Source organism: Vigna umbellata, chromosome 6, assembly GCF_029865625.1.
Source record: "Vigna umbellata cultivar VRB3 chromosome 6, Vumbellata_1.0, whole genome shotgun sequence".
NCBI classification, from domain to species: domain Eukaryota; kingdom Viridiplantae; phylum Streptophyta; class Magnoliopsida; order Fabales; family Fabaceae; genus Vigna; species Vigna umbellata.
Window position 1 is genome coordinate 36,094,673 of NC_142170.1, and position 27,269 is coordinate 36,121,941.

General features: G+C 34.3%; 2 protein-coding genes across 2 annotated transcripts; one reads left to right on the forward strand and one right to left on the reverse strand.

Moving 5' to 3' along the window:
* On the reverse strand, window positions 1-1,185 carry LOC148197365 (uncharacterized). Its single transcript, XM_088093673.1, has 2 exons — window positions 496-1,185; window positions 1-396 (listed from the first exon to the last, which is right to left on the reverse strand). The coding sequence occupies exons 1-2, from the start codon at window positions 1,183-1,185 to the stop codon at window positions 1-3; spliced, it is 1,086 nt and encodes a 361-aa protein (XP_087949799.1).
* A 22,046-nt stretch (window positions 1,186-23,231) lies between these two features.
* On the forward strand, window positions 23,232-25,577 carry LOC148197366 (aspartic proteinase nepenthesin-2-like). Its single transcript, XM_088092407.1, has one exon. It carries the CDS (start codon window positions 23,634-23,636, stop codon window positions 25,302-25,304), a length of 1,671 nt encoding a protein of 556 aa, XP_087948533.1. The 5' UTR covers window positions 23,232-23,633; the 3' UTR covers window positions 25,305-25,577.
* Window positions 25,578-27,269: the final 1,692 nt, after the last annotated feature.

Here is a 27,269-nt window from a genome sequence, read left to right on the forward strand (position 1 = left end):
TCAGTCCACCACTCCCAGCCTTAGATCCTTTTCGGCTCGCATAACGCTTTTCCAAGCACTTCTAATTTTCCTCAACGCTTCAGTGAAGTGTCCATCCTCATAATAGATGAACAATGTTGTGAGGTAGTCCGGTGAAGGCGCCCCCTTCATGGGATGTCCGAATTGCCTTTGAACCAAGACAGGGTTATAATTGATGCAATATCGGGTACCTATGAGGGGTACATTGGGAAAGTCGCCACAATGATGGATAGAGGGCTTAATCGCAAGCCAAGGAAAACGCCACTTTACTTTTCTTCCATTCAAACCAGCAAAGAATTGGGCCCACTCATTTCCTCCTTTGTCTTTGAGCCCCTGGTGTGACGGATCTTCCGGTGAACACCTGACATCAACCGACCCCTTACATACATGCGCAATCATCCATGCATACAGCGCCGGCAAACAACAAAGAATTTTCTTCCCTTTTCTCTCATGGCAAAAACTCATGGTCCCATAAACATCTGCAAGTATTGCTGTTACAGGGTTCTCTGATCTTGTCCTTTTTGCCACGAAGACATCCATTGCGGTATAATCTACAAAGTCCTCTACTTTAGGAAACAACATGACGCCATACAAGGTAAGTGCTAACACATCCATGAAAGTATCCCAGTCTTCCCCGTTGGCTAGATGATGCAAGTATTGTTCCAAATATCCTTGTGTCAGTCCACGTACCTGATTCCTTGTTGCCAACCTATCTTCAAGGTCCTTGGGCTGTAATTTCATTATGGCGGCAATAGTAGAGATAGAAGCGTGATGCTCCAAGTGCTGATACGGCGTGGTACCCTCCAGCGGTAAACCGAGGATATGCTCAAACTCTTCTATGGTCGGTGCTAGTTGAAAGTCTTGAAAGGTGAAGCATCTCAGCGGGGAATCATAATACTGTGCTAGGGCTGTGATAGCAGGCAACTGTACCTCCACTTCCATTAGGCCCAACAGGTTTCCATACTTCTTTGTGAAGGCTTCTCTCTTTATGGTCTTTAACCTCTTGCCTAAATTTATCAGCCTTGTCAAGTTTCCACTGTGAGTCCTCAGGCGAGATTTCTTTCTTAACACGGCAGAGTCGGTCTGTTGTGTGGCACCAGATCTTGCATCAACTTCCATCTTGTATGAGATCAAGTGAACACCTGTGATTTCCCCTAAAACCAGCATGTTACCGAATGATGAATGAACATGATGCATGAAAATATAGTGAAGTGGAACAACATGACGAACAAAAAAAATGCATGTATGGTATGAGAATGCAAAGTCATTATTTTTGAAAAAGAACAAACAGTGTGAGAGTTATAGGTATATACATTTCTCCCTTTGTGCCCTAATAGAGGTTCAACGCTTTGGAGTTCAAGGTCAAGTACATGCATTCTCACAAGGAGAGACCGAACAGGATGAAGGCCCGAGGAGAGACCGAAGACGTGACGCTGACTCCTCGAAGCTTCCTCCAGAGAGATGAAGACGCAGCGGAATGGAAACGAAACTCAAGATTGAAGTGGAAACTGAGAGCGAAACACATGAAAACCTAGGATCTAAGGTTTAGTCGGTGGAAGTTGAAGGTATGGAAAATGAAGATGGTTTGTTCGGTGAGAAACCCTAGGAGGACGAAGAACTACTGATTTAATCGGTGGAAAGTGACTTACAATCGGTGAAAAATGGAATAGAAAGGCAGATCTGAGGTTGTAGACAATGGAACTCTCGAGAGCGAGAGTGAGACGCGAAGAAGAAAGAGAATGTGGAATGTGCGTGTCTGATGTGCGTGAAGAAAGAAGTGAGAGGCGCGGTCTGAACGTGGCTGACGCGTTGGATTGGAGACGTATTGGCAGCTGACGCGTGCCAGATGTGGCAGTGGAGGAGAGGAAGCGTGAAGGATGAGAAGCACCGTGAAAATGGAAAATGAAAGTGAGAGATGTGCTTGGAAGGTGGCTAGAGGAAGTCTTTGGACTCTCTAGCCTGTGACTTTCAAGAGAGAATTATTCTGATTTCAGAAATATAATTCTCATTAATCTCAAAAGTGACAATACAATAGAGGAGCTGGGTATTTATAGTAACCCATGCTCCTTAAGAGCTAAACTATAAAAAGTAAATTACAAAAAAAAGAACTAGGTCAAGTAGGATTCCATCATGCCCTCCCTCTTAAGAAAAGATTTGTCCTCAAATCTGGCAATCGCCTTATGAAGAAGCTCCACTCAATCTTTGGGAGCATGGCCATCTTGGAGTGGCCTTATTCTTTTAGATCTAATTTTCTTCCTCCTGGATCAAACACGAATCTGCAATACACATCAAATATATCTTTGGTTAATATCAATCCAAGAAAGAATTTTTCTTTAAAATCAAGAGAATAAGAACTTCTAATACTTTGATTAGTAATCTTTGAGAATTTTAGAAGTCCAAATTCAATTTTATCTTGAGTTAATTGTTTTCTTAAAGATAAGAATAACTCAAGATTTGAATTGTCATATTTTGAAAATGTTTTCATGACAATTGGTTTGAAAGAGAAGTCAAAAATTGAAAAATAATCAATTATTGGAAAAGAAGTAAAGATTTGGAAACCTTCCCTTTTAGGTTCCCTTGAAAGAATAGGATTTGTCATGAGGAACAATTTCTCCTTTTCCTTCTCTCTTTCTTGCCTTTCTCTCTTTTCTTCTTCTCTTTTTTCTTCTTCTCTTCTTAATTCCTCTCTTCTTCTCTCTTCTCTTTTCTCTATTTCTTCTCTCTCTTTCTTCTCTTCCTTTTCTTTTCTCTCAATCTCTCTTTCTCTTTTCTTATCCTTGATCTCTTTAAGTCTTGCCCCAAATTCTAATTCTCTACGAAGAAACCCATGATCCTTTAAACTCTCAAGAAATGATTTTCCATCTTCAATGCAATCCCTAATTAGTTCTAGGTTTCTTTTAATGCTTGAAGGCACAAACTTTCTTCTCATGCAAGCTTTTAAATCATGCCAATTACGTATGGAAGACTTTCTACCTTTCCTAACATGATATTGTCTTTCATCCCACCACTCACTTGCATTTTCTTCTAACTTAGAGAGATATATGCTAAGGACATAATATTCACTCTCTTCATAAAACCAAGGATTTATTTTATCAATTTCTTTCTCCCAAGCTAGGTATGTTAATGCTCCTATGTCTTTACCAAATGATGGAAGATTCCTAGCTTGTTTAAACATTTCATCAACTTTATCTAACCTAGAAGACCTATATGAACCATAAGAAGACATCTTTGTTTTTAAAAGTTGTTTCTAGTGTAAAGGTATACAAGATTCACACTTAGACAAGTCCCAGGTAAGAGAGGTGAGTCATGAAGACTGCTTAAGTACCAAGTCTTGCCTTGCCAGAAATGTCTTAGGTTACTACTAGTTACCCCTTTAAACTAAAATCACTTTTAAAATCAAAGGACACAACTCACAAACAAACACATACAATTAAGTACTAATAAAAGACTAGACTCTCGGACTCTAATGTGTGAAAAGGCTTAGAGTTTAATCCCTTTTAGCCTAATCACCCTAAACGTGAAACATAAAGCAAATCAATATTTAAATTCTACTCCTATGGTGAAGCTTGTAGCTTTGGCTAACAAGACACATTCACCTGTCTAGCTATGCTAAAAAAATAAAAGCAAATAAAGTTGCCAAGAGTTTGAAAGAGCACCAAGGACTCTTCCAAAGAACTTGGACTTTATAAAAGGCCCTTTTACACAACAAAAATGAAACTAACAGTAGGCTAACACAAGCCTATTACAAACAAATTAAAGGAAAACAATTACAAAAGAAAATAACTATGCTAGGCTGCTACGGTCTTGGTACTGGTCCACTTCATGCTCAACTTTGTTGTTCCACTTTGTGCTTCGGCTATCAATTCTCTTGGTCTTTCCTGATCAGTTTCCTACAAAGTAAATGCACAGAGCTGCAATCAAAATTTTCTTAGCTAGAATGAATTGCACAATGAAAATACATAACAGTAAGAACTTCCCTTTTATTCTCTGGCCTTCACGTGTGCACTTGTTGATCCTGTCAGCTAATAAAATGGTTTTTGCTCTCAAATGACAAACTGCAATCAAATATTCACACTCAATTCAGCAGAGAAACCATCAATGCTATCAATTTCCAGCTAAGACAGAAACAATTAAACAGTCCAGAGGTAAGAAAGTTAAGCAACTCCCCTAATTACAAGACTGCTTTTAACTATGTAATTCCAACTAAAATCCCAAACAGATCAGCTCTGCACACTAAAATTTCACACCAAATTTCAGCAAGGTACAAATGGAAATGGATATTTAACCAAATGCAAATAGGTGTAAATCAAAGCTGAACCAAATTGATTAAACAACCATCCAGACTAATCAAAAATCAGATTAATCCAACATAATGCAAAACAATTCCAATTCAGAATTCAGATTGGTTAATCCTAGTGTACAAAAACTGTCATACCAGATTCAACATGATAGCAAGAGTAGTTCAACCAAAACAAAAGCAATTTAAGGTGAAAGAAACTCCCTTCAGTTCAGATGACTGCTTGTAGCTTGCTCCAGACTCTATACTGAGATTTTGTTACTGCTTAAAGTTCTTCTATTGTACACTTTCTCCCTGCACTGTTTTAGTTCAGATCTGTACCACAAAACAACATATACTCCCAATGGTAGCATATATAAGAGAAAAACGAAATGGGAGTCATACACAGAAGTACCAAAAGTAATTGAATCAGAATTTTACAAACATAAGGAGGCAGGAATTAAGATACTGGCAGAAGCAGATTTCTCTTGGTGATCAAATAGTTATATTCCAGCTTAACCAAACTTACTTTGCTGCACAAGTAAACAATTAGCACACAATTCAAGTTCAAAACTTATTGCAGCCTTAAAATTAGAACACACTCTCAACAAGAATATTTGGCTTTTAGATGCAGCCACACAAAGCTCACAAACTTAGGTTTCTCTCTTAAAGCTTAAAGCACTCAAAATGGAAAAGTTTGGAAGGGAGATTCTCCCTTGGCAGTACACAGTTGGAGAGTCTTTCAGACCACCACCACCTAAGATGCTACCAAGCACACAAACCTTCTTTCAAATTCCAGAAACCAGAGTGTAACAAGCTTCTCAATCAAGAATGGCTAGGCTAAGGTCAAAATCAGAAACCAGAAAAAAAAACAGGACAGCCACAAGACAATGACAACACAGCAGATCTATTGCTTAAGACAACTCTAGATCAGATGAATAAAGCAATTAAAGCTCAAATTAAGAACAGCTGAACAGATTTTACATGTAATGTAGACAAAACTAAGACATTCAACAATGACAATCAAGAAACAAAGCTTTTGATCAAAGTGAGCACTCAAACTGAACCTAACAATAGCTCTAGAAAAGATTTTAAAAGCAAATAAAACCAAACAAGAAGCTGCTGAAATGTTTAAGAAAAAAATCCAGTTTCTAACAAATACACACACTAGACTGCACTGACCTAATTGGCTTTTAAAACTGTTCAATGACTATTTTTATTGATTGTTCTCAATTTTTTTTTTTTTTTTTTTATGGTCAAACCTGTTGCTACAGTCCAGATACAAGCTTCCAGAAATCAGAATTTAGCACACAAAAATTATGCAGCAACTTGTGAAGGAAAATGGTCAAAACTTGGTGGTCTCAAGAGTGTAAATATGTATGGCAGCTAGAACTCATAATACTTTTGCATCAACAATTTTAGAGCATGAATTAAAACTGGTTTAAACAATTTAAAGATGCAGAAACAAAGTCTTTCAAAAATTGCAATTGTTCAGCTACCAATTCACTCAAAATAAGCAACTCAACCAACCAAAATTTGACTCAAATGTTGAAACAACATGTGAACAAGTCACAGGACTAAAAAAACAGCAAACAAAAGTTGAACAAAACACTATGAAAATGGATGGAATATGTTCAGCCATGATCTAAATGCCAAACAGATTTAAAAATCAGAAAAGGACTCAAGCAAAGAATTGTGCAGATCGGTCAACTGCAGAATTGGTGCAACGAGAGTCTTCCAATGATGCTACCAAGCTTTTTGCAGAAGCATTTCATTGCTTATATGGTATGCATCAAGGACTAGCTCTTCTTAGACATTAAATCACATATTCAAATCACCACTTGCTTGCAAATGAACACAACAAATTTAAACTACTGCTCAAGAATCTGAAATTGAAATTGGTGTCACCACTCATGCACTTGAGCTCTCATTGAATTTGTCATAGCTCAATATAATGTGCAGATAGTGCTCACACATTCAGTTTACACAGATGCAGTGATAAACTAATTTAAACCAGATTTGAAAACAGTAGAAGCAAATTCACATGACAGAACAATACAGGAAAAGATGCTTAAACAAAAATGACTCAACAAGACAATTGGACCGAATAAAATGATGAAAAATAATACTCAAAGCATAACAAGCTCAAATCAAGAAACCTTATCAGAATTTGGAAACCTAAACACATGAAAACAAATTTCACCGAATTAAAATGAAATAAGACTCAAGGCACAGGAAACGCAACTTGGAAACCGAAATAGATATGAAGACCTTCAAAACACGAAACACAAACAAGATTTGCAACAACTCAAATAAGAAAAGCAAATCAAGACATTAAAGGAAAATGATGAACAACTCACAAGCTAAACAGATCAACACGATTTGAAATTAGAGACGCGAATCAAACGCAATAACAGAAGAAAATCGAACAACTCAAAAATGGAAGAAAACTCAGAACAGAGACGAACCGAGATACTTACCTTCGAAGCGTGTTCGACCTTGCTCTGATACCACTTGATGGACGAAGGCCCGAGGAGAGACCGAAGACGTGACGCTGACTCCTCGAAGCTTCCTCCAGAGAGATGAAGACGCAGCGGAATGGAAACGAAACTCAAGATTGAAGTGGAAACTGAGAGCGAAACACATGAAAACCTAGGATCTAAGGTTTAGTCGGTGGAAGTTGAAGGTATGGAAAATGAAGATGGTTTGTTCGGTGAGAAACCCTAGGAGGACGAAGAACTACTGATTTAATCGGTGGAAAGTGACTTACAATCGGTGAAAAATGGAATAGAAAGGCAGATCTGAGGTTGTAGACAATGGAACTCTCGAGAGCGAGAGTGAGACGCGAAGAAGAAAGAGAATGTGGAATGTGCGTGTCTGATGTGCGTGAAGAAAGAAGTGAGAGGCGCGGTCTGAACGTGGCTGACGCGTTAGATTGGAGACGTATTGGCAGCTGACGCGTGCCAGATGTGGCAGTGGAGGAGAGGAAGCGTGAAGGATGAGAAGCACCGTGAAAATGGAAAATGAAAGTGAGAGATGTGCTTGGAAGGTGGCTAGAGGAAGTCTTTGGACTCTCTAGCCTGTGACTTTCAAGAGAGAATTATTCTGATTTCAGAAATATAATTCTCATTAATCTCAAAAGTGACAATACAATAGAGGAGCTGGGTATTTATAGTAACCCATGCTCCTTAAGAGCTAAACTATAAAAAGTAAATTACAAAAAAAAAGACTAGGTCAAGTAGGATTCCATCACCCGGGCATAGGGTCCCACTCATGATATGCATAACGTGTGTGTGTGAAGGGAGAATGCAATGCAAACCCAAACCCTCACCTGCAAAACAACCAGAAAATTTCCCAGGCAGATATAAACATGTTTTCTACCCTAGGTTTCAATATAGAACAATCCGAGCAACTTATGCAATTATTCAAAATATCAAACATAGATAAAGAAAATGAGAAGGAAAACATAAAGAAAAACCACACCAGAATCGTGTATCTAATTAAATGGCTTAACTCTCTAAAAAAAGTCCCCAGTGGAGTCGCCATCTGTCGCAACCGGAATCGCGACGGGACGACGATCCAAAAAAAATCGGGTTTTGAAAAAGAGATTTGGAGTCGCCACCATAGTTTATTATGGAAAACTACGGAAAACCCATAAAATAATAAGACACGGTCCACGAAAACCATATTCTGGGTTCGGGAGTCGGTTACGCGTAGGGAAGGTGTTAGCACCCTACAACGCCTGCCCTAAGGCAGTACCTTTAACTAAATGCACGAATATGATGTGGTTTTCAAAATGTTTAACTATCCCCTAAAATAAAACTCTAAAGAAACAAAATATATTTTTTAGTTTTTTGGGCCCGACAAGGATTGACCTTGCTCCTACGTATTCTCATTCAAAATGAGAAATCAGAGTTACGTAGTTCTTTTGGAAACTCTTTGAGAAATTTGTTTGGAAATTGTTTGGAAATTTGTTTGGAAAATGATTATGGATAAATTTGGATTTTTTGGGAAGTGAACCTGACAAGGGCTAACCTTGCTCCTACGTATCTCCACTTTTGATGGAGAATCAAGGATCACGTAGTTCTAGCCAGAAATACTGCTTGTTTTTTTTTTTTTAAAAAAAAAAAAAAAAAAAAAAAAAGCCAGATGTTTTTAATTTTTGAAGATTTTATGTTTTTAATATTTTCGAGAAAAAGAAGGTAATGAGTACTAGGCCGACGCGGGCGGTCGCACGAGTACTCATACCTTTAGAAAGATATTTAAATATTTTTAATTAATTTTTTTTTTTAAAAGAGAAATAACGATATTAAGTGTTGAGAGTATTGAGAGTATTGAGTGTTGGGTTGATGCGGACGATCGCACGAGCACCCATACCCTTATTTAAAATTACGCAAATAAGAAAGACAAGTATTGAACACTAGGACGATGCGAGCGATCACACGAGTGTTCCACCTTTAAAACATATTTTTTGTAAATTTATTTAAGGAAGAAGGGAAGGTTTCTAGCACAAGGACAACGCGAGCGGTCTCACGTGTGCTTAACCATTAAAACGTATTTTTTTTGTAAATTTTATATAAGGAAGAAAAGAGGTTTCTAGCACAAGGACGACGCGAGCGGTCACACGTGTGCTTAACCTTTAAAATATTATTTTTTGGTATTTTATTTTTTATGTATTATATATTATAAAATAAGTAGATATATAGAATAAATAAATAAAATAAAATAAAACAATAATAAAAACCAAATGAAATGAGAAAAAAAGGAACAAAATAAATGAAATAAATACAAACCAAATAAATAATAAAAATAATGTAAATAATAGGAGGTGCCTAAATGAAAAAAAAAAAGGTGTCTAAACTATTTTTCCTTTCATAAACTGATTGGGCCTAAACCCAAACTGAAAGGGGTGTGTAAGTGAGAAACAGGGGCTGCGGGAGAAAGAAGTTTTTTTTCTTGGGCTTGACCCAGCACTGGCCCGAGGGTGGTATGGGGGTGCGCGGGTGAGAAAACAGGGTTGCGCGAAGGAGAAAGGTTTTTTTTTTATTCTTGGGCTTGGCCTAGCACTGGCCCGAGGATGTATGGGGGTGCGCGGGTGAAGAATGGGGGTTGCGCAAAGGGAGCTGGGTCAACAACAGGCCCAAGGCCTTTTCATTCTCCAGCTCAGAAACCCTTAGGGGTTCTCTCACTCTGTGCATCACACAGCTTCACTCAAACGAGACCCAGGGTCTCATTCTCTCTGAGCGAGAAATCCCAGAGGTGCCCACCTCCGTCTCTCTCAACGGCCATGCCCCAGCCACCGCCCAAACAGCCACCGCGGGAGGGCCCTCTATCCGGTCCAACACTTCGCCGACGACGCCACCTAGGCCGCCGCCGGTCACGGCCTCGGATCTGCCTATTCTCCCTCTCGCTTCGAGGACAGCAGCCCAAGGGAGGGTCTTCCTCCGTCGCACACGCACCAACACTTCTTCAAATCGACCACCGTGAACCGCCTTCCATGGCGTCGCCAGTAAAGATTCATGTCGCCGGAGCCGTCATCCGAGCTAACGCACCAGGCCACCTCCTTCTCCTTTCGAAAACGGTGACCCCAAGGAAGGGTTTCCCTCCGCCTTCATCTCCGATTCCTTCGAGTCCAACGACACCCATCATCATCATCATCCTCAACCACCGGACCCTCCTCTCTACCTTCAACATTTACCCATTACCAGGCAACTCAGCCTCCGACAACCGTGAACCACGCCAAACCTATAAGAAACAACCTAAACGATTCCCAAATTACCATCGACTTCTCCGTGCCTTAAGGATTTTCCCAAAACCACCGAACCACCGTCTTCTACCTCTGCATGCCTCTGTAATATACTTTGTCTTTGTTTGGTTGGGAACGGGGATGGTGATAGCCGTGAGTGTGAATACAGCTATGGTGATGGAGGGAACGAGGGAGGAGGGGATGAGTCAGTGAAGATGAAACCATTGTTCGGTTATTTTCTTTCTGTTATATGATTTTCTGGTGAGTAACCATTCTACATTCAAATTCATTTGATGGTTGGAGATGGAAAGAGGCATAGTTTCATGGTCTGACTTAGTTTGTGGTTACTGTATTTGATTCTCTGCTTTTCGGGTGAAGGGATACAGCAAAGCCATGTTTATGGTGTTGGAGTGGTGAACTCGCTAGAGATAGCCGAGAGCTCGAACCGTTGTGGCCAGACCACTTCGTAACATAGTGATGAGGTGAGCTCCAACGGGTCCGGTTATTCAGAGGTTAAGCGGCGTTGGCAGAGAAAGAGCAAAGGCTCGAAGTACATGGGTTGAAGATGATGGGAGAGAATGAAGAAAGTGAAGTGTGCTTTTGTTGATGATGCAGATGCAAATAGAAGCTGGAGCAAAAGCTCTACGAGTAGCAGTCTATTCGGTCAGAAACCGAAGGAAGACAATGGGCCGACTCAACTCGCATTAAGGTGAGGCGAGCGTGAATAAGGGGTGATATTGGGGGGAAGTGAATGAAACAGTGAATGAAACAATAACCGAAAATTCGTACATCAGTAATGGCTATGGATGCAGCTAATATAAGTTAGGGATACTTACCTTCAATGAACGAGTAGCCCCCTCCTTCCTCTACTGTGGACTTGCTTCCACCTTTCCTCCTCTCTTCCAACCCTTGCACTCTCGTCTCTTTTTTTTTTGAATAATCTCCCCCTCAGCAATGGATGATCCACGAAGATGAAGGCCCCCTTGCTTTTCTGTGCTTTTTTCTTCTGCCACTCCGTATGCGTCAAATTACCTTGTACCAATTTCGTACGCCCCTAACGCCTCTGCCACCACTCGCTCTCTGCAGAAAACTGTTTCTGCCTCTCCCCCTCCAGCACACACACTGTTTTTGTCCCCCAACCCGAAAACATTCTCTCTTTTCTCATATCTTTTTTCTTCTTCTTTTTTTTTTTAACCGTATTAATTATATTAAGCAAAATAAACTTTAAATAGGTAAAACGAAAGATGAAAATAAAATAAAATAAAATAAAATAAAATAAAATAAAATAAAATAAAAATATATTAAAATAAAAATAAAATAATAAAAATGTAAGAAAAATATATATACACATATATGGAGAAAAATAAGATAATATATGTAAATAAAACTAGGATAATACAAAAAAAAATAATAATAATAAAAATAAATAATGAGAAAAGAAATAAATAAATAAATAACAATCAATAAATAAATAAAAGATAAAAAACGAAAATAAAAGATAAAAATAAAACATAAAAATAAGTAAATAATATAATAGACTACAATAATGCCAAAAATCAATCCGGACGAAATTTGGTATTGACACTTGTGTATTTGGAAATTCAAAGTTTGACAATGCCATACTAGATTTCGGAGCTTCCATAAATGTAATGCCTTTTTCAGTGTTTACTTCTCTATCTTTGGGACCTTTTAAGACTACTGGTGTGGTCATTTAACTGGCCAACCATAGCACAGTTAACCCTGCAGGTGTGCTTGAGGACATGCTTGTCCGAGTAGACAAGTTAATTTTTCCTACAGATTTTTATATCTTGGATATGAAGGATGATGAAGGAATCAGTCCAACAACTATTATCTTGGGAAGACCCTTCATGATGACAGCACAAACGAAGATAGATGTGCATGCAGGATCATTAACAATGGAGATAGGAGACGAGAAAGTGTGCTTTAACGTGTTGGAAGCTGGGAGGCACCCGATTAAAGATCATTCTTTGTTTTGTATTGAGTTATTAAGTGATATTGAGGACGTGATGTTAATAGATGACACCTCTGTGGCGTTCGAGTGTAATGTTGAGGTGGTTACGATTACCTTAGGTAGTAAAATGTTGCCATCTATGGTACAACCACCCATTTTGGAGTTGAAACCTTTACCATCTCATTTGAAATATGCTTATCTTGAGAAGGATGAGAAACTCCCTATTATTATATCTGCACTACTTACTGATGAGCAGGAAAAACAACTATTACAGGTTATCATAGATCACAAGAAAGCAATAGGCTCGACTTTAACAAATATTCCTGGTATTAGCCCTTCTTTTTGCATGCATAGAATAGTTTTGGGGGAGGAGGCTAAACCAGTGAGACAACCTGAAAGAAGACTGAAACCTCAACTGATGGAGGTTGTAAAGGAAGAGGACACTGTTGACGGATCGACAAGTGTACCGAATCGCACAAGTAATATAAAATGGTAAGACCAAGTATCGTATCCCAAAGGACTCTCGGCACTAGATACTGGTGTGATAACTTGATTAATTAAGACTTAAAGAAAACGAGATCATTGGTTTCAAATGCAAAAACAAAAAATTAAATATGAATGCAATTTGATCAATAGCAGAATAACACAGTGATGAACGGATGTTGTTTTTAATATGAGATGAGTATGTTGTTGGGGTTAGATTTCACCAAGTTCACTCTCATGTATGTAAGAATTCTTCTTTATGCATTAATGTTAATGTTACTCACTAAATCACTTAAACCCGATCCCTCAGCAAAATAAGTCTGTCCTTAATCACCAATTCATGCAATTCCTATCATTCCTAGTAATTAAATGTGAAGATCAAGAGCTTTAAGACGACCAAAACTCATACCCTCATTCCTGAGAAATATTACTCTTGGGAGTAATTCAACAACCTGAATTGTAAGGAACCTCCCGACACTCATGCAATTCATACACCACGCTATGAATGGGTTAAACAAAGCATGCAATAATCACAGATGAATTACTCTAACAATTAATGAAAAAACATATGTTATTAAGAATCAATTGAAATACATGAGAGTTCACAAGGTTACATCATCCCCCAACAACAAATAGAGTTTAGTTCACCATAGACATGGTGAAACTAGATGAACAATGGAGAAGAATGAGATAGAAAAACCCTAAAAGTAGAAGATGGAAGCTCCCGCATCCAAATTTGCCTCCAGAGAGTGAAAGAGTGTGCTGCTACGCTCATCCAGCAAAAGATACAAAACCTAGGATGCTTAGGTCCTTTAAATAGAGTGAAAACATAACAGAAACAAGACCCAAGCCCATGTCGTCGGTGCTCAAGCGCCCCACTTAGGGCGCCCAGGCGGTGAGAGGTGGTTCCCGGCGCTTAAGCCTCACAAAGGGTGCTCAAGCTTCCAAAAGGGGCGCCCGGGCGGTGAGTGACACGTTTTTGCGCTTAAGCCTCTAAAAGGGCGCCCAAGCTTCGTGCTTCTCACGCTCAAGTGCCTAAAAGGGGCGCCCGGGCAGTGAACGGTACTCTTTTGCGCTTAAGCCTCTAAAAAGGGCGCCCAAGCTTCAAGCATTCCTCCCTTTCGGTGCTTTTCCAGGCCTTTCTTAGCTCCATCTCCTTGGCACTTCATCTCTACTTTTCGTATTATCTCATTTCCTGCCAAAACAAGGGGATTTAGTCATAAATTCCTTAAATTCAACCTCAACTCTCTTATTCACACAACTTAATAGAAAAACATGATTCCAAGCAAGTTCTTAAACAGAAAAGGGTGCATTTAGTATCAAAATTACATCACATATAACGGTATGTTCAACCGTTATTAGACACCAAGTTGCTACAAACAGGTATTATATACCCCAATTCTAACAGTACTTGGGTGAGTCATATACATGTGGTTTCCAAGAAATATGGAATCACAATGGTCAAGAATGAGAAGGACAAGTTGACTCCTATTTAGGACAGAAGTGGGCACATAATTTAGTAGTTGACCATCTTAGTAGGATTGAAAAGGGAAAAGATAACATTCCGATGTAGGATGACTTTTTCGATTAAGTCCTACTAGCATTCCTTCCACCATGAAGGAGGTAAGTATCCTCATACTTTTTCTTTGCATTCTATATAAAAGGCATACATTAAGGACAATGCATAATTTAAGTCTGGGGATTTGGGGAAACAATTTACTTTGTTCCCTATTTTGTTTGCTTTTGAAAATAAATATTTGCAATGGATTTGAGAGTTTGAATTAGTAATTGGGATGATCATGAATTCAAGAGAAAAAAAATGAGTCATGTTGATATGAGTAGATTACTTTTATGATTTGTTGATTGAGTTGACTTGAAAATTTATTGATTAATCTTTTGTGAAAGAAATTTGAACCATGTGAGTTTTGGGCCTAATGATAAGGATGGACCATCATGTGTTATACCTATTTTTCTTGAGTGATTTGACCATGTTTTGTTGATACTCTAATATTTAACTTGATTCTGTGTTTTGCGATTCAGGTGAATATGCATAATTTGATATGATTGAGACATTTCTTGTTTTAGTTACTTGGCCAAATAAACTTGTTCTAACATTAATCCATTGAAAAACCCTTTGAGCCTCAAAACTATTTTCCTTGTTTTCAGTCATTGTCAAATGAGAAAAGAAGAAAATTCATATGTTCTTTACCTTAGGAAAGAAGAAAGAGTAATGGATTTTGTTAGAAGTAAGGGGTGAATAAGTGTGTGGGTGATTAACTCACCCACAAAATAATAAGATTGGCAAACAGGAAGATGAAAAGTCAAAGTTTTGAAAAAAAAAGGGAAAAAGAAAAGAAAAAATAGAGAAAAAAAATCTTCCTCAAAAGAGAAACAAATAATAAAGTTGTTTTTGAAATCAAGTGTCATTACTCTTTCTATATCAATTTCAAAAACTCAGAAATTCCAAAAATATTCCTACCTTTGCCTTAGCCTCAATATAACCTTTAAAAAGCTCTCATGATCAATAATTGCATGTTTTCTTAAGTATGTGAATGTTAAAGTCTTGTTAAATATCAAGGGTGTCTACTTACATGGGTATTTTGAGTGTAAACACAAGCCAAAGACACTTGAGAGAGTTGAAGAGAAATAAATACAGTTTGACTTGAGTGTTATCTTTCATATTTTATTTTCTTGGGAATTCAAAAGCTCAACTCATGTGTGAAGAATAGAGTGATTTCATTTGCATGTCCATAACAAAGTGATCTCTAGATGATTGATCTATATGTGGTGTTGTTCATTCTTTTGATCTAAATGCAAATATGGAATAAAATGACCTAGAACAAAGTCTTGAAATTAGTCAATTTTTCCCAGGAGTGCAAAAGGATAAGTGTGGGGGTGTGATGCGTGCATATTTATGACCACATTTATGGTTTAACATTCAAATTTTTTATTAGATTCTTGTGCTTAAATGATTGATTTAAAATAAGATTTGTGATGACTGGCTTTATTGGGTTTGGGAATTAAAGAGGCTTAAAATGTTATTTTAGTTGCATAAATTATTTTGAATAGTCTAATGTTTGTCGATGCAGCTGAAATTAAAGTTTGAATTCCAATTCTGAAAAGAAGGAAAAGGCTAAAGTGAAATTAGAAGAAACTTTTGGACTTCTGTCCAATTTTGAATAAAATAAATAGAGTTGAAATGTAATTTTGGGCAAGTTTATTTTAAAAGATAATTTGGAGAAAATATATCTTAAGATATTTAATTTGATATTGTTAAATAATTACCTTATTTAACTATATCAATAAAAATCAAAAGATAATATTTACCAAATCTTTTTGAATCTAGAAAAAATATTATCAAATATTCTCAAAAACTCATTAAATCTGTTAAATATTTCAAAGATATTAGATATAAGATAAAATATCTAATCAATAGAAGATGCAGAGTCTAAGCCCAATCAAGCCTATATAAAGAGACTCAGGGGAGGCACAACTCATTCATTCTTAAACTCCCCCACTAGAAGCCATCATCCACCACTCCTCTCACTTTTATCATGTATTCTACTCCATTCATGGAGGGCTAAGCTCCTAGGGCTATTCCAATGTAATTTCATTATGGATTCCGAGGTTAAGTTAAATTAATGCAATTGTTTCTTTCGATTATTGATTTGAGTTTCCTTCTTCTATGTCTTTCATGTCTCAATCATATTAAAAGTAATGATTTTTGCATCATAAGGTGTTTGAATCTAGATGCATATTAATCATATGAGTTCAAGGGTTTCTAAGTTTGATTGAGAATCTACTTTGATTAAATTTAGGAACTTTCATATGATTAAATAGGTTTTTGATATCAATTGAGAATGTACTTTGATTGGTGGTAATAGTTTCAACTATAACTAATTGAGAATTTACTTTGATTAATTAGCTTTTAATTTGGTTAGGAGATTTAAGAATAGGCATGATTAAACACAATAGGATTTGATTGAGAATGTACTTTGGTTGAATTCATTGTGAATAATCTAGAAAGGTCTTGCATTTGATTAAGAATCTACTTTGGTTAATTGCATGATCGCCCTCAAATTAATTAAGAATGTACTTTAATTAATTTGAAACTTGACCAATAATCAATTGAACAATGATATATGGATAACCGATGAATAATCTATCTTGAAAAAACAGTGGAATTAGCCTATTTAATCATAATTGTTTCTAAGTTTCCTCTTTGTTCTTCAAACATTAATTCCATTAGCATAGCTTCTCACTTTTATTCTTGAGCATTGCATTCATTCATAAGATTCAAATATTGAAAAGCAATTTCGTATTCGTTGGGAAACGAGTCAGGGTTACTTTAACCCTATCTACTTTCTTGACTATTGACTTAGCGATACTGAAGTTGTCTTGAAAAGTAGTGTTAATTTGATAGCTTCAACGACAACGTATCACTTACCCTTCTTTCTTTTCTTTCTGTGTTGTTTCTTTTTCTTGCAATGATCATCTATTTGATGTGAGTAGAGGATGAGTCAGGTGCAACTATGTCGTTAGTGGAGACAAATGATGTCATCAAATGATCTTTTATGTTTAAGTTTATATGTTCTTGTATAGTCTATCTTTTGAAAGACTTCTTTAGTAGTTTGTAACATTTTACATATATTATGTTGGTATAGTGATTACTTTGATAGTTGTATTAATATTTTGTATGTTTTTCTTCCCATCTAGTGTAAAAATTGTATTTTTCTTTTTAAATAGATTTTGAAGTTACACATTAATATAATGGATTATGTTTAATTATAATCAATATATTATTCTTGTAATTCAAAAACTAATATAAATCAACATAATTGGTTATTAATAAACATAATTGATTGTTTAGAAATTAATATCTTTTTATGAATATCCAACATAATCAATTATTATTTGAAATAATTGATTATTTGATATTGTTAAATATGTACATAATATTATACATAAATTAAAGATAACAAGGAGAAAATTGTTTTGAAATTTTTTAAGGTATATATTTGATTTTTTTTTAAAATTATATAATATATATTTGATTTTTTTAAAATTATATATAATATATATTGGGAATTGATGAAAATTAAGTTTGAGTATTTTTTTTTCTTTTGTAAAACACAACATTTAATTTTAGTAAATAATAAAACATAAAATTCAATATAAATAAATAATAAAAATATTAAGATTTTTTTATTTTCTTTCGTTTTTTGAGTTGTCCACGTATTGTCCACATCTCTCACTCTCATTTTCATATATTTTCTTTTGTTCTAAAAAATGAAGTTAAACACAAACTCATTATTTGTGCTCTCATTTGTCTTTGTATTCATTTTTATAAATATAGAAGGAAATATTATGTACTATGTGTTTTCATACCCAGTTTTTAATTGTAACTAGATTATCATGGATTTTTGACATTAATCGACGTCTCATTTGTTTTTTTTAAATAAATAAATTTGTTTTTGCAATAAAATCACACCTCAAAATTAGAAAATGTTCTCAGCACATCACAAGATTATATATATTATGCGTTTCAAGTCATTATAATACCAAACAATCTAAAAAACAATTCAAAATACTAACCTTCTTGAAGGGTTGAATATGAAAATCATCAAAAGAGAATGGGCATAAAGCAATGCAGAATGGACACAAGTAATGAAGAGGGAAAACATCATCGCCAAGGTTTAAGAACTCGCGTCCAAGAACTGCATCAAAAGCTAATGAAAATAAATTTTAATCAGTGCAAATGAAAGAAAATGGTTCCAAATGTAATATAATCGATGCAAAATGATTTTAAATGGTGCAAAGTGGAAGAAACCTTACCTGAACGTTAATGGCGAACAAGAGAAGAAAAGGAAGAAGATGAACGCGCGTAACTGGTGCTCGCGTTCTGGAATGGGTGAAAATGTAGGGTATTTGACATTGGCCCCCTCCTAGCCGACATCAAATTTCTCTAAGACGTTAGCCCCTCTTCCCTGTCAACGTCTAAGTGGTAAAAAAAATTAATATTAGCTCCTAAAATGAGATAATTTCACACCTTTTTGATGTTTGTGATGAGGGGAGCCAATGTCTATTTCAAATTAGATGTCGTGGGACTTGTAGCCGACGTCCAAATTCTATAAAATAGTGACTTTTCAATTCTAGGTATAGACCATTTAACGTTTGACGTTGAGGGAGTCGACATCTAAACAACATTTAACGTCTATGCCGTTTTATTTACAAAATTGTCACTAGTCATTTTTTATGTTGGATTATGTTGCATTACACATTAAACATGTGACATTAAATGTTATTTTTGCACTAGTGTTAAAAGGTGTTCGAAGGGTGGAAGGAGGAATAAATATTTAAACAACTTTTGGTCTTGACTCTTAAGTAATGTGAGACTATTGGGTGTACTAGAACAAGCCTCTCTTCCCACAGACGAGACTAATGTTTTGATTTCAAAAGTTCATATCGTTAAGGTCAATTACCACATTTGAGATATTATTTATTTTAAAGTTTGAAACTTTGTCATGATTTTGTCCATAAAAAGTACCTTTGAAGATTAAAGGAGAAAGAAGTATTTAAACTATTTTTGGTATCGATCCTTGAACTATTTAAGACTATTATATGTAACGGAATGAATATGAACGTGTATTTAGAAGAAAAAAATTGATGTGATAAAAAAGTTAAAATCTTGTTACAATTGTATTAACAAAATAAATGTCTTAAATTGCCACTAATTTATATAACGATGCTATATGAAGTCATGCATGTCATAAACAACCTCAACACCACGTGTGTGAATGGAACTTGAGAATTACCAAAACAATTAGATTTTTTTACTAAACAATGGTTTTGTATATAATGATAGAAGAGGGAGTGGGACAGAAGAGTAGAATTGTTAGCGTTGACTTATTTTGGATGAAGAACAATGTTAGAAGTGAAAAACAGACAATAAAGAGAAGATTTATTATTGATCATAATGGCAAACAAAGTTTGAATAGTGTCAACAAAGGTTGAACATATAAAAGGAAGTAACAGTAAATATAGTTACCAAAGATAACATATGTGTTATACTTAGAGTTATAAAGTACATGTTCTGTTATCTTAAGGATTGTTATCTAATATTTATGTATTAAGTACACAAATACAACATAACCATTTTATGTATGTGTTTGGTTTTCTAGTTGTAAAAGGGTTAGACACCCCTCTGTCATTGTTAATCTGCCTATTATATTATTGATAAAAAAAAAGAGATTATAAAGACATAAAATTTGACCCCAATTGCATCACTTCAGCCTAAATATTATAATTATAAATGTTTTAATTAATTCAATTAATTAGAGCTGCATGGGTAGTAGAATTTATGAAACAAAAATAATAATATTCCCTTTTGGAGTACAATTCTACATGATTTTGCTCTACTAAATCGACCTAACAAATAATAATCATTTATGGGGTGTGGCTTGTATACAGTAAAATGTTCAATACAAATTAAATTTCAATTTCAGTTTAACCTAATAGAATATTTTACCACCAAATAGTGTAAAATATATGATATCCAATATATTAGCAATGCCTCAAAATAATTCTTCTTACCTTAATTAATGTGTTTATTAAAGAGTTGTTTCAAAAGCTTAAAAAAAAGAGAAATCACAACTTTAGTGTAGGATATCTAATTTACAAACGAAACATATTAAAATCTTAATCTAGTAAAGATTAAGCTATTCAACTCTCATCTCAAAAGAAAAACTCTTACATACAACCAAAACATTAAAAGAGAACTTGAAATTTGAAAAAAGAAGTAATACAAAATTTACTTAAGTGAAAATGTTTAAAAAATGATAAATTTTATGCATAAATAGAGAGTAATATTCTAAATTATATATTCAATATAACCAACAATTGTTATGTTTGTTATTTAAAAAAAAAAATTCTTCTAAACGTATTATCTGGTCTTTTAAAAAATAAAGGCTAAAACGTGTGCTTAGGTTATGTTCATCCTTCATCACTAGATACATGTTGTAGAATTTCTCGTGATCACGTGAAGAAATTTCCATTTCACGAACTTCAATAAAATTAAACTTCCAATCTATAAAGGGTTCGGATTGTTGAGAATCAAACTAAATATATAAAAAAAGAAGGTTGACTTGAATTCTAATAAGTTGCGTAGTCTTATAGAAGTTTGCAAATTGATAATGAAGGCTCACCTATTTTTGGGTTGAATTTCAATGTACTAATTTTCATTTTTCTAGAGTATTGAGATAACAATTTAGTTGGTCCCATATTTAGTGTTAGTCATTAATAAATTTTCAACTCATTTTCAAAACGAGGAAAATAATAATAGTGATAATGGTTTTAAGAAGAATGTATGTAATATGTCGTAAATAGTACGTGTATATTTTGTATCTATCTTATTCAAAAATTTAATTGGATAATTTATTTAATATAAGCTCCATCTATTCAAAATTAAAATAAATGAATTAATTAATGGTCAAGTAGAAATTATAATACAATATAAAATTCATTAAAATTTGTTAAGAATCACCAATTTTAATTTATTAACTCTTAAATTATGAGAGAGAAAATAGTAAAATTTGAAGTGAAATGTATTATTTTCAATAAATTTTAGTTAATAATAAAAACTTTTGAGATCTTGTATCAAGAATAAATTGAATTGTAAATAAATTTGATTTTTTTGTAACACCCTACTTATGGTGTGACATTACCTAAATGTCTATTAAACATCATTCAACATATAATCTAAGCTTAAGTAATTATGTATTTTAAAAATGATTATTGAAAGCATATGTTAAATATAAGAGTAAGTTCATGAATATTTCTTGATATTTTTTTATTGATTTGTTGTTTTAAGTATTAATTATTACATATTTTAATATGATTATTCATTTATTCGAATATAATTGATGAGTTCCGTTTTATTTGAATCTTGGAATAGGTACGATTTGAGTTTTTGATTTGATTATTATGGGTGTAGTAAAATAAAACACATTCCTTCAAAATATAATTTAAATATACACTAAATATAAATATCTATATAAATATAAATGTTTGCAAAAATAAATCACAAATAAAATTATGATCCTCTTTGGATGTTAATTTTGCACCTCTTTAAAATAAAAAATTTCACCACTATTCAAGAAGAGAAAAAAAAAATAATCTTATGTGAAATTTTCGAAAATTCTCTTGAGTGAAAATTTATTTATATAAGTGAAAATCTGGTCGAAACAAAAGTTTAATTGTAATACTATTTTTGTTTGAATGAAAAGTTTTTTTTTTATCAAAAATAGGATTGAAAACAAAATGGATTTTGAATTCTATTTTTACTCGAATAAAAATAAAAACGAAAATAAGATATGAACTTATGTCCTATTTTCGTTTGAATAAAAATATCAAAATGTTATAACAAACCTAATTCATTTCAATAACTAAATATTACTAACCTTTTCAATGAAATGAGATGCAAAAACTTTAGAAACATATTTCTATCTTCAAAATTATTTGACTGTATTTTAATTTAAATAAGAAAATGTAACTCCCTGTTTAAAACATTATTTATTAGATAGAAAATTTGTATTAAGTGGATGAAATTATGATAGGAAAATAAAGAGAAAGGTGGGTTCTTTCTTTCTCTCTCTCTCTGATTCCACGTTTGGTCGTGTCATGGGACAGCAACACATTAGGTTCACAAACTCTGACCAACGACCACCACACACACTTCATAACTTCCAACATTGCTTCGCAAAATTCCATTTTCCCACTTTGACTTTTGTACTTCCAGTCCATGTGGATAAGACATATACATATCTAATAAGATTTTTTATTAAAAGTATTACTTTAATTCGAATATTTCTCTTAAGAACATCTTCTATAAATTATTATCAGAGAATCATAGGGCAATTCATGTGTGAAAGATGTTATTCTAACCCATTTTTATATGATTTTAATACTTTTCATTATTGACTTAATGTGATTCGAAAGTGGTCTTATTCTTAAGAAGGGTTGATTTCAGTAAAAGTATCCTTAAAACAGGGTACCATCAGCTTTTCTATAAAGTATTATTTTTGTAAATTTTCTTAAAATATATTAAAATATAACAATTGAGTAAACTTGTATTCCAGATTTATTTATTTTAGTTTCTTCATTTTTTTTAAAATAATATTTTTAATTATTGTAAACGTATAACTTGTTTGGTTTTATTTTATTTTTATAATTTTTTAAAAAATTCTTGCATTTTTAATCTTTATTATTAAATACAGTTAGTTTACTAATCAAAGTAAAATGTTTAATTAAGATAATCAAAATATTTAAATTAATTTTAATAAATAATTTCATATATTTTTCTTATTTTTCTATTCAATAACTTACCTTTAGCAATAAACATTTATTAAAAAAGTTATAATTTATTAAGACATTAATAAGAAATTTTCTATATATATATATAACGTTTTATAATGTAATTTTAAATTTCTTAGTTATAAGTAGACAAGAATTTAATATCAAATTTCATGTTTGAAAATCAATTCCCACATAATTTAAAGTTATTAACTTTTGATTCTCTATTATTTGTTGCATTAATTTATGTAGATCTGTGAAAGATAATTTTCCTCCGTAACATGTTCCATACGTAAAGTATTAAATATGTGACATGGGTCTGCACCATCACACCATAGAATTAATGGAAAAACATACCCATGAAGTAGGAAACTGAGAGGAAAATACCCTGCAAGAGGAACACCACCTGTTATATATATTCTCATTTAAAATTCATTTTTGTTATGTGTACCTTGGAATTGATGAGTTTATTTATCTATGCTATGCTAATCAAACCGCGTTTTTGGTGTTTCACACTTGTTCTTGACAGAGTCACCCCCACCCAAGCCTAAATTGCCCTCTTCCTCTTTCCTTCTGCACTTTTCTCTCTTACTCTTTTGCCTTCAAAGCTTTCATCTTTTTGCTATTTTCATTTGCCTTAGAATTTTATTCTTTCATTCTTCTCTTTTGTAAGCTCAGAGGTTGTTGTAAAGTTTTGCTCTTTTTCTGGGTTTTGAAGTTTTCCACTTCCACTCTGAAATTCCACAAGGTGTTTGATGTTGGTACTACCATCATAGGACTTCATAAATATGGTTTTGAGGCTTTCTCTCTTTCTGGTTCTCCTTGTGTTACACAACTCCTGCACTGTGGAATCCATTTTTGAGCATCTCAATCAGAATGATCTCAATGGATCTTCTCTTGCGGCAGTCAAGTTTCCTGATCATGCACACTTCAATGCTGATTCTTCATCCACGGAAACTGGGTGTAGTTTCTCAAAGTCAGAGAAATTTGAGTCTTCTGCAGCAACCTTGGTATCCAATGAAGGCACTGATGGTGAAAACGGAGAACCCTCTGTGGCAGCAGGACAGCACAAGCAATCTGTGAAACTCAATTTGAGACACCACTCAGAGAGCAAAGACGCTGAGCCTAAAAAGTCTGTGGTTGATTCTACAGTGAGAGACTTGAAGAGAATTCAGACCCTTTGGAGAAGGGTCATAGAGAAGAAGAACCAAAACACAATTTCAAGGCTGGAGAAAGCACAGGAGCAATCAAAGAAGTTCTACAAGCCGGAGGTGGCTGCTCCGGCGGCCACGCCGGAGTATTTCTCCGGTCAGCTTGTAGCAACCTTGGAGTCAGGGGTGAGTCTTGGCTCTGGTGAGTACTTCATGGATGTGTTTGTTGGCACACCTCCTAAGCATTTTTCTCTGATACTTGATACTGGTAGTGATCTTAATTGGATTCAATGTGTTCCTTGTTATGCTTGTTTTGAGCAAAATGGACCGTATTATGATCCTAAGGATTCTAGTTCTTTTAAGAATATAACTTGTCATGATCCAAGGTGCCAATTGGTGTCATCCCCAGACCCTCCTCAGCCTTGCAAGGCTGAGACTCAAAGCTGTCCATACTTCTATTGGTATGGGGATAGTTCCAACACAACTGGGGATTTGGCAATTGAAACTTTCACTGTGAATCTCACCACCCCTAAGGGAAAGTCTGAACTGAAGCTTGTTGAGAATGTCATGTTTGGTTGTGGCCATTGGAATAGAGGACTTTTCCATGGGGCTGCTGGATTACTAGGCTTGGGGAGAGGGCCATTGTCATTTGCTACTCAGCTACAATCCCTTTATGGTCATTCCTTTTCCTATTGCCTTGTGGATAGAAACAGCAATTCAAGTGTTAGTAGCAAGTTGATACTTGGTGAGGACAAGGAGCTACTCAGCCACCCCAATTTGAATTTCACTTCTTTTGTTGGTGGCAAAGAGAATCCTGTTGACACATTTTACTATGTTCAGATAAAGTCTATCATGGTTGGTGGTGAGGTGCTGAAGATTCCAGAGGACACTTGGCATTTGACAGCACAAGGTGGTGGAGGTACAATTATTGATTCTGGCACCACTTTGACTTACTTTGCTGAACCTGCTTATGATACAATCAAGGAGGCATTCATGAGGAAAATCAAGGGCTATCAACTCGTTGAAACGTTTCCCCCTCTAAAGCCATGCTACAATGTTTCTGGAGTTGAGAAAATTGAGCTGCCAGAATTTACAATCTTGTTTGCTGATGGAGCTGTCTGGGATTTCCCTGTGGAGAATTACTTCATCCAGATTCAACCTGAAGATGTCGTTTGCTTGGCTATTTTGGGGACTCCCAGGTCTGCACTTTCCATAATCGGAAACTATCAGCAGCAGAATTTTCACATACTGTATGATGTGCAGAAATCAAGACTTGGATATGCACCAATGAACTGTGCTGATGTTTGACATCTTGTTAGTGGTGGAAAACAAAATGTATAGGATGAACATGGCAATTCTTGGGGTTGATTTTTTTTCTTTTCATTGGGTTTTCCCATTGATGGACACTAGAAAGTGATATACACAGAAGACAGAAAAGAAAATCAGGTTTTGTTTCTTCAGGTGGTATAGTACTAGTCCTAGGTAATTTACAGGAACAAGGACATTACAAACATAAATGCTTCATTGTTTTGTACACATTTAACTGCTTCAATTTTGAGTTTCTTGTCCCTCTCAATTCAATATGATATTGTATCTCTGACTGCCAACTTTTGTTTTCTTTTTGTTTACCCATTCCCTGAAGCAAAATTGCTCCTTAAATCAGTTTACAAGAAACATGGTTCATAATTTCACTAACTGGCAATACCAACAATTTCTATGTTATGTCTGTATTCTATATTTCAAGCAATGATTTGCTGCAATATTTTCTAGTATTCTACTCTCTTTTTTTTTTACCATTTATTTTTATCAATACATTTCTTTTCTCTATAATCTTTGTTTTAAATTCTCCCTCTGTTTTTTTTTTTCTTGAATAACTGGTCAAAGGGAATATGGTTGTTTCCAATATCAGCCAGCAATACAATATATTATTCAATGGCTCCTCTGTTAGGTATGTGGCACAATTGTTTAACAAAAACAAAGAAAATGAGCATGCAAACAAAGACTAGGTCAGCTTTGTTGGTAGGTATCTCTTTATCATACATTTTGCCATCTTCCTTTATTTATTGTGTTTGGGAATTTCAGGGTACCCTAAGAAAATAACACAGGCCTATCTATTTTAAATTTTATAAATGTATTTTTTCTTTGCCTATCTATTTTAAAATTTATTAATGTAATTTTTTTTCTTCCTATCCAATTTAAATTTTAGTGATGTTACTTCTTCATATACCTTTCTTCCTGTTAAATGATTCTGAATACTAGTATTGATAGAACAGTGCTCCATCTATATAAAGTTTGAATGGAAACTTCAATTTGTATGACTAGTTAAAACCATGTTTTATTTTATACTATAATATCTTTTAAACTAATTCTTACAAAACAATAGTTTTTAACAATAACAATAACTCATAATCAAATAATAAATCAAGAACAATTAACTATGTTTTTTCTTTCCATGAAATATAACTGTATATTATTTATTTTATCCCTAAAAGGTTTATGTTTAATTCCTTAGTTCCTGTAATTATTTTGTTCTTAATTATTTTATTTTAATCCGTAAATATTTATTTATTTATTTTCCTTATAATATGTTGATAAAATAATTTTAGTTCCTAGAAAATATTTTCAAAAAGACCAATTTTAAATGAAGAAAATACCAAAGAGACCAAATTTGAAAGAAAAAAACATATATTTAATACAACAATAAATTTGAGACTAAAAGTAAAAACATGAATATATATCACACACACAAAAAAAATCAAATTTTTAAAAAATATATATATAGTAGTTAGGTGGGTTAGTATCCTTTTTCTCCTCTAATTGTTTTATCTACTTTCGTTTTGCTATAAATTTTCTCTCGTCACACCAAAGACTTGTATTATTTGTTCCAAGTTAGTGCACAAAATTATTCATACCAAAACCCTATTTGAAAAGGGTTGTGATAATGAGGTATGAAAAGTGATTCTTCACTAGTGACCTAAATAATTGTGAGTGCATTCAATTGGTCGTGTATTATATGGAGAATAATCCTCTTTGCCTAGGAAGCATAGTTTTCTCCTTCAAGCAACACTATTAGAAGCATGTAAGCAAATAGTACAGTTATGGTATTTTTTTAACTTTCGAGACACGTTTATCAATGAGTTGAGTGAGTCATCAATCAAATCAATTAGGTGGACCATGTTTAATGTAAAATATGAAAAATAGTTAGAATACCCTTTCATTGTGGGATACACGTGAATTGGGACACACCAAGGACACATCACATGCATCAAAGGG

What these genes read in the sequence shown, in the direction of transcription:
- LOC148197365 (XM_088093673.1), bottom strand. Translation starts at nt 1,185, where the DNA reads ATGCTGGTTTTAGGGGAAATCACAGGTGTTCACTTGATCTCATACAAG. An exon ending in TAACAGCAATACTTGCAGAT is followed by an intron (nt 397 to 495) that starts GTTTATGGGACC and finishes CATGTATGTAAG; the next exon opens with GGGTCGGTTGATGTCAGGTG.
- LOC148197366 (XM_088092407.1), top strand. Translation starts at nt 23,634, where the DNA reads ATGGTTTTGAGGCTTTCTCTCTTTCTGGTTCTCCTTGTGTTACACAAC.